Below are 9,035 nucleotides of genomic sequence, written 5' to 3'. Positions count from 1 at the left end.
GGAAAATAGTGAGTGTTAAATTGCATATGTGATTGGTGGTTTGGGTTGATTTGCTATATGTAGGTGTTGGGAGTCTGCCTAAGGTACAAGGGAAAGCAAGAAATTCAAAAGGAATTATTTAAGATAGTAAGAGGAGAAAAATTAGGTGTATTCATTTTTAAATAATATTTGTTTAAAACAAAGTACAAACCAAGGAAATATATTGAGATTCAGAAAACATAGGTTAAATAACTTTATATAAGATGATCTCAAATTATATTGTAATTTCAATATCTCCATTTGTTTACCACAAGGGGAGGGTAGTTGTGAGGCTGACTAATGAGGGGAACATTAAATGTTCATAATACTTAAATGGGAATTCCAGAGTAATTAATGAAAAAAATTGTTAAGAGTTAATTAACTTATAATGCATACTTTTTTAAGAAGGAATTATAATATTCAGGTGACTCTCCCCATTAGTTTATTTTATTTATTTATTTTTTTTACCTATTCAATCTCAGTTTTATTGAATTCTTGATAACAGGAATAGGGTTTGCAGGGAGAGCAGGGATATCAGAAAGGTCTGTACTGGATGTTTTCTGAGAGGCCAACAGAGAAGTCGCTCTCTGAATCGTTTCTGATTGAGTTGTCCTTGTCTCTGTATCAAGTTGTTCCTTTGTTTCTGTTTTATCATGTCCACTCAAAACAAGACAGTTAGCATCTTCACTTGTTTCACCCTCTTCTGTTTTGGTTTTCTTGGGGCTCTCTTCTTTATGAGGTGAGGATGTCCTCTTGACCCCTACTATAGGATTAGGTATCTTTGCTGCTGCATTTCCTGAAGGTCTTGGTGGTGGGTTTACCAGACGTGTTGAAGAAACGACTCTGGAGACCGCAGGCTTTGGTGGTGATGAAATGGCTGGCTGTGTGGCTGTTTGAGGAATGCTTTCACTCGATGTGCCCCCTGAGCTTTCACTGGAATTTACTTGTGGCACAGAAACTTCAGTAGCCTGTATGTTGGTCACAGATGCTGCTGTTACAGCTGGAGCAGGACTGTTTCTGCCCTGAGAGCTGCCAGAACTGTTCAATGGACTGGTCTTCATAGCACTAGTAGGTGAAGGCACAGACATGCTGTTATCACTGTCCATAGACAAGTCGAGGCTGCTGTCATTCAGAGGTGTCAACTTGACGCCTTCTGTTGAATGCTTTTTCTTTTTCTGAAGCACGTGACTAGGTAGTAGTTGATGGAGTTGCTTTCTTTTTACATGCATTGCAGCAATTTTCATGTCCACCTCAAACATCTTGCTGTTTATTGCTTGCCTATAAACTGTATCTGTGAAAGACTGAATATCATAGGTGAGATCAACACTGAGATTTTCCGAGTTTTCTGTTTTTTTAAACACTAACCCAATCACCCACATCGTGCGAAATTCTTCCTTGTCAGGATTTTCTTTGGGTGCTGGAAATGACTGGGGATTCACATGAGCCAGTGTAATAAACTCATTCTTCTCCAAACTTCCAACCAGGATTCGGATTTTTGATTCCACCAAGCCCACCCATTCTAGGCGTTGTTTTTCAGTTGGTGCACTTGCTAGAAGTACAATATAATGCTTGTACTTTTGAAAGAAGTTGGGAGCTTCAAAAAGTTTGGACCACTCTGCCTTACTCAGCAAAATTTTCATCTGTGATAGCAAGACCTTGTTTAAACTCCTCAACCATGACCATCCATGTTGAAACGGACACATTGTACGTGGAGTTCTGTTGTGGGTATGCTGGTGTAATTATAGGCATAAGATGGTACCTATCACTGGGGTTTACCCTTGGGTCCCATACAGGCAAATTAAGATTGCATTCTTCAGGCTGTTTCAATAGGACTGGATTTGGCCATTCCCATTTAGAAAATACCAAGAAAAATTTATGTACAAGAGTTGATGCTATTGCATTTGGATAAAGCTGGCAAGTTCTTGCTACTAGCATAGCCCAGGAAACACCACCAAGGAAACCTAATATATTGGAATAGATGTTGTGGCGTTTGGCCCACAGTTTGATAGCTCTCAGGGTTAACCTGAAGTTGTCAATGTTTGGTACTAGATGTAAAATTTCATCGGTTACCCTGCAACCGTTAAGACTTCTTATACATCTTATATCTAAATTTTTAAGCAGACTGTCATCTCTTAAGTCCAAGTTTTCTGGAATAGTCTGCAGTGCTAATCTTGCAAACAAAATATCAATCTCTATCCCATCAAAACACAGTTTGATAACTGGTACAAATGCCTCTTCAACAGCTCTTAAATCTTTAACTTCTTCCTGTAATTTCAACTTATCATAGAACGAGGTGAAAAAATCACTTCGATCAACATGTCTTGGTGCAACACACAATGCATCAATATCAGCACCTTTTGTATGTACTCCTAATCTATAAGATCCAAATGTAAAAATTTTCCCACCAACATTTTCAATTACAGATTGTGGAAGATTCTTGCTTTCACTGATTTCTCGTATCCACTCTTTTACCAGGTTATTTAATTTTCCCAAAATTAAAATCCTGCGCTGCAGTTCCTCTTCCTCTTCAAACACCCCAAAGGGATTCAGAGTCTCAACTAGCTTCTGTGTGAGTAGGCAGTCAGTCTCCTTGGGGGGTGCTAAGCTGATGGGAGAAGTAATGCCATAGTGCTTCTGTGGTGGCTGTGTTTGCTGTGATCCCTGAGTTGTAACTGGAAACGGCATCGTCTCCTGCGCCGGCACCGCCCAGTCACTCCCCCCCCCCCCCCCCCCGCAACCGCCGCCGCTGCCGCCCTGGGCATGATCCACTGAGGCGGGAGGGAGGGGGGCGGGGGCCTGCCTGAGCCCTGGGTCCTACCCCACTCCCGCACCCGCTCCCGCCGCTTTAAGCGCTTCTCCCCATTAGTTTAAATGGAAATAATGAGATGTGTTTGTTACAGTTCATTCATCTTTCTATTGCCAAAATTTTCTTATAAGCAAACAATGGTCCTGAGGCTGTGTTAGACTTTGGGTGTGAAATGAAAAATATTCCAGATGTTATCCCTTCAAGGAGCCCATGGTGTAGTAAACACATTATATAAATAAGTTAAACAAACATATTGCATATTAATGAATTCTGCAGAATACTATGAAGAAAGCAAACGATGCTGAAAGTCAAAATCAAAACAAAACAGGTATATGGTTGAACTGACCTACTTTTTTCGATGTTATTCAAAAAGCATCTACCAAGAGGTAAGATTGAAGCTGTGACTTGAAGGATAGTGATGGATTATTGTCTGTAAAGGTGAAGTCAGGGCTGACAACATTTGCTGTGTTTGGTGTAGGCAAGCGCTCAGTACAAACCAGCAGTGGACATAAATGGGTATTAATAGAAGAAGTGTGTGCAGCACAAGTCGGGGTGCTCACGGAGGGTGCAAGATTAGCAGCAAGAAGACTTGAAACATTTGAAAGGTTTTCAGTGAGCAGTTATGTGATTGCATTTAATTTGTACCCTGACTGGTTACAGCACAGAGTATCCAAAATTTAGGGATGAAAGAAGAAAGGGCAGTTTGGAGACAACAATAAAAAATGCAGGTGAAAATTTGGTGACTGGACCTATGCAGCCTCTTTGGACATGGATAGGATTTGAAATATATTTTGGAGATAAATCATGTATGAGTTAAGATCAGGAACTTAAGGGGAAAATCAAGAACTAGATTTCTGACTTGGTCTCTGAGAGCTTAGTGGAAATATTTTTCAAGATAATGAAGAAATGATGGTGAGGACCAACAGGTTTAGGGGTAGGAATCAAACATTCAATTTTGTGTGTATTAGCTTATACATATGTATGTATATGATCAAACTGAGATACAGAGTAGGTTATTGGATAGAGGAGACCTTTGACCTTGGTTCTACATAGAAAAGCATTGGCATGGCATTGAGAGAAATGTCTCATACTGAGCCACAGATGTTACAGAGCCAGTGAAGAAACCTCTATTACATTTGCCAAGCAATACACGAGCTGTCACTGCTGCTTTCTCTCACAGGCATCCTGAACATGCCATAACAATTTCCATGTTGTAACAATATGCCATGTTTCCTGCATATTTTTTAACAAAATCAAATTAGTGGAGTATAATTAACATAGCATCGCCCGCTTTTGCAAAGAAGGCTTGGAAAGTGAATATGTGCATTTTTAGTGTGGTTAATTGGAGGCTACTTCCCACTGAGATCCACAGAAGGGTCAATTCTCTAAAGAAACAAAAGGGGTCCAGATGCTACACACCACCCCCCCACCAAATCATAACTGTTCAGAACAAGCCATCATATTTTCTGTCTAAACTACATGCTCTTACTATACATAAATTTACCTTAACTCCTGAAAACATTCAGCCCAATGAGTCTATATACTATATAATTAATAACACCCAACTAATCCTCGCAAGTCAGTGAACCAAAAATCACTAGAGCCTTCATCAATTTCAAGGTCAAAATATTTGATGATAGCCATTTCTTCTTTTAAAGCTTGTTCTCCCTTTGAAACAGTAGGAAAAGGGAGGAGGAGATCTTATTTAAAATGAAACAGCAAATAAAAGAATATATAAAAGAAATTTTGTCCCAACACTGCATTTGATGAATAGTTTTCCTCATCTGTAACCTCATCTGTAACAGTTCATGTTCCTTCCATGTTCTGTTGACACTTAACTGGGCAGAGTTCTTTCCATGATTTGACATGATTCAGTCATTCCTGAAGGTCCTAATTACTTGGAACTCATTCCTGTATAGGGCTTCATTAGCTTTCATTATTTTTCACTGGTGAACAATGATTATATTGGAGATACTACAAGAATCACTTTAATTCAATCCATGCTTCTTCCATTTCCTTATAAAGGTCAAGGTGAACACCCTATCCAATGCCAAAATACATACTTTTGGTCACTGTGACTATCCCAAGTGGTCAGAGGGTACTTTTAGCTCCTTAACTGATACAAATTTTGTTTTGCTCCTTAATGAAGGCAATTATAATTGGATATAGAAATCTCTAAGTAGGGGAATTCAGAGTCAAAGAGATGGAAAATAATACTTTTCTCATGAGTTATTAGGCACAGTTTTGGAAGATGCCAATTGCTTCAAACCCTTTAAATTTAAAGTATTTACTTTTTATGTATTTTTGAAATATTGAAAACATCTCCCCAGGTTTACTTCCTTGTTCAGAAGATAAGCAATAATTTATGATTTTAAGGATATTTTAGCAAGTTAGTACATGGCAAATTTTTGGACACCCACCTCAATACTTTAACCAGAACCCTTTAAGACTATTGGAAAGATCAACTTGAGCGTTTCTCTACAGGCAAATTAGTATCAAACTATACTCTGTTATTTTACTTATTTCTGCCTGAATTTGTGTATGCATGTGCAAAATCCATAGAATATCTTACAACTTTTGATTCTAATGGTAAGTTTTATATCCAGATGAACATGTTTGACATTAGTTCTTAAAACAATACTATTTATATTCAAATAATTTAAACTTCTGCCCTATCCTTTAAGAATTCCATAGCTAAAATAATTTCTAATTTTAGTCACAAACATCTGCCAAGTTGCCATTATTTAATTTCTCTGTTTTTCCAACGTTTTTTGTAATCTCTGTTTATAGTATACCTGTCCTAAAGCTGCTTATTGCTGCTAAGAGTTCCACTAAATACCACTTAGCCTCAAAATTGGTTGTACTGAAGATTCTGGACAAGATTCAGAACATCTCCTGGGCCTTCAAACCCTGCCATGAGATCTTTCTAGTCAATGCTCTATGCACTATTAACATCACTGATTTTACTTTTCCATTTTGATAAGTTTCTTTAGAACTTAGAAAACAAGCTCAAATGCTACTTCTGGAAAAAAAAAATCACACAGGAATACTTTTCCTCTGTCCTGTTGCTTGATACATGCAAAAGTATCAAACAGTTGATAAAACTTACTCTACCCTAGCCCTGAATAGCTAGGTCTACTTTGTTGACAGTTGTATGACCTTGTAATTAGAAGCAGTCAAGAAGTAATAGGACTCTTCCGATCTTGGCACAATAAGCAAATAAAAGAAGGGAAAATTCTGACTTATACTGAAGAAACAGCAACCACAACCATTAATAAAGTCTGGTCAATGGGTCAATGGGTCAATGGGTCTGGGTCAATGGGTCTCTCAGACATTGTTGAATTAAAGTGGCTGGATGAAAAAAGAAGCCTGAGGATGAAGACTACTAGAGGAATATGGGCCACAGAAAAAAGAACAGAAAGGGAGTATAAATGTTACCCTTCTAATCAACATTCATTAAATCATAGAAAAAGAGATTTGAATATTAACAGATGATTTTTATGCACACTAGCACTTGAGAGCCACTGATCTGAAAGAATGTGTAATTAGCAAGCCTTTTATTCTGTCTCTTTCAAATAACAATTATCTCAGTCATACTTTTGTCACATACTGGAAAACAACCAATTTATTGTCAGATTATTAGATGCATATGTGCATATTTCATGTAAGTGATTCAAGATAAATCCTAATCATTCAGAGCATGAATGCTAATATTAACATTGTGTTGTTAAAAATTTGAGATCATGAAAAATAATCCTTTATCTAATATAGACAAATACTATTTCCATATTATGTTGAATTTAGGGGTGATATATTGTGACATTCATTCTAAAGGTGCACGTGGTATTGGGTGCATCATTAGAGATACAAGAATATCTGAATATCTGGTTTAATTGAGTTGTAAATCAATCATAGATAGAAGTAACAAATAGGCAATAACAAAAATAATTTTATATCAGCATTATTCAAAAGATGATGTTATTACTTTTAATGATAAAGTATCAATCATACATAAAACATCAAAAATGTGTGCCTTTGGGAACTATTATTTAAATTCAAGAAATAGAACACATTTTTATTTTTTTTCCTTAGTTTCTTTGAGCTTTCTTATTTGAGAAGATAATCATGAATAAAATGATTGTTCATATGAGCTCTTATTTTGATTATGATTTGTATAAAATTTTTGACTTGTAGGATCTGTGGTCTCTACAACTTTTATATTCTAAAAAAGTAAATTTAGAAGAATTTTTTTCTTTTTTAATTACAATTCCAGTGTGACTTTCCACAAACCTAAGTTAGACCTTGAGAAAATAAACTCATAATTTAGGTAAAAGTAAAACATATCAGAACACTGATCCATAAAATAACTAAGAACTTTGAGAGTTCACCTTAAGCTATGAAATATTAACCAGAGAAAAGTGCCTTCTTTCTACTGAAGAGCTAACTACATCCAAGCTACCTATGGAACATTGGAAATTCTTCTTTATGAGGAACAACACAACTGAAAACTATAGGACTGCTAAATGCCTGTTTCACAGATAAATGACTGTCTTGGACAATGAAATACTTTATAAGATGGAGTCTGGAGACATCCCCTTCACAGCTAAATGCCTACTTCACCACACAGACACCAAGGTGAAAAATAAAAAGCAGAAGAGCTGCTCTGGAAGAAAACTGTTTGATTCCATAATAGGTTTTCACTACTTAGATCGAATAAAAACTCAGACTCATCCATTAAAGCTTAATGTTGAGCAACAGAAAAAGAGAAAGGTGGTAAAACAAAATGTAATCTATATGGTAGTTGATAGTTATCTAAATCGATTTCAATATATTCTAGAAAGTTTGTATATTGCAGAAAAGTTTGCCAGTCATAAGACTTGAACTAAATAAATATGCCTTTAATATTGGAAAGGAATAATCAATATGCAACATATTATTTCTTGGGCATAGAATCTTAAGGAATAATGATTAAAGCTTCCTCAAACAGGATTTAATAGGATTTGAATCTTGTATAGCACTAAGAAAAAAAGAGTACAATGTAATAAGTTCTTTGAATAAATCTGAGAGTACACAAAGCTTGTCAAAAATGGCTATATACTCACAATCAACTATGCATTACTGTCTATAATTGATTTCATTTTTTATTTAAAAAGTATGTTCAAACTCAATGTTTCAATAATTGACCATATAATAGGTTTGGACTTATAGGTTCCATCAAACAATTTTTCTTATTTAGATTGTTGGTAGAGATTTGCAGAATACAGACTACATATATCAAAATGCTATTGTAGTGTGTTGGTTTCTTAAGTGTTTATTTTATGTTTTTATATCTTCTTTAATATCTCCTATTATTTATATTTTTTGGTAAATATCTCTTTCTCCAGTTCATATTTAATGTACTAATTATGTTTGTGATTGATTCTATCTATTATGTTGACTTTTGTGTGCTTTGTCAATTTATTTTCTCTCATGACTTTTGTGAATGTATATTACAAAGCAAAACAATGATAAAAATTATAAGTAACATTTCATTGCATTCTCAAAAGAAACCTATAGTCTGGGGTATAATTTTATTTCTCTTCTACAAAAGAAGACTGAGACACAAGAATTAAAGTAATTAAAAATAAGAGCCAGATATGAGTGTTTTTGCTATTTTACTCCCACATATACCAAAGTATACAATTTTATCTTAGAATATAATCCTTACATACCAATATTTTCATATTCTACATTATTATAACAAATTATATTTACTCTTATCAAATTGTAACTGTCTTAATTCAGAAAGAGATATTACCTTATTGATTTACTGAGGACAGCTACAGAAAATGGTTTATACATTATGCTCAAAAGCAAAATAAAATATTAAGTATCATAGGCTTAATCATTGATTGTTTTATTCATTTGAATGTAGTGTTTTAAATTATATAGTTTAAAATATGTTTATTAAAGTAGAAAACTATTCTTAGTTTTAATAAATTCCTCAACTCTTCAGAATTAATTCTGCTAAACACATTTCAGGAGATTTGCTTCATTATCTTTTCATTTAAATCATCTTCAATGACACACCATTTAATAAGGCAAGTTATGCAGGTGCTGACAGTTCAAATTCTACTTATCACAGGCATTTTTAATTTGACTAACATAATAAATCTAATTCATACCAATGTCACTATCTATTAGAGAGATTCATAAGCCATCAGTCCTTCAA

General features: G+C 35.1%; 1 protein-coding gene across 1 annotated transcript; it reads right to left on the bottom strand.

Annotated features, from left to right (window-relative positions):
* Positions 1–443: 443 nt before the first annotated feature.
* Positions 444–2,726, bottom strand: LOC145534895 (poly(A) polymerase alpha-like). The gene is given in 3 exon segments (XM_081563285.1): positions 444–661; positions 716–1,652; positions 1,654–2,726. Coding segments are annotated over 3 exon segments (2,166 nt in total). The 5' UTR covers positions 2,704–2,726; the 3' UTR covers positions 444–482.
* Between the last annotated feature and the right edge of the window lie 6,309 nt (positions 2,727–9,035).

The sequence above is a fragment of the Giraffa tippelskirchi genome, chromosome 1 (assembly GCF_054371585.1).
Source record: "Giraffa tippelskirchi isolate mGirTip1 chromosome 1, T2T-mGirTip1v1.2.pri, whole genome shotgun sequence".
NCBI lineage: Eukaryota > Metazoa > Chordata > Mammalia > Artiodactyla > Giraffidae > Giraffa > Giraffa tippelskirchi.
Note: the sequence above shows the minus strand (reverse complement) of the source record. Positions and strands in the feature narration are given on the sequence as shown.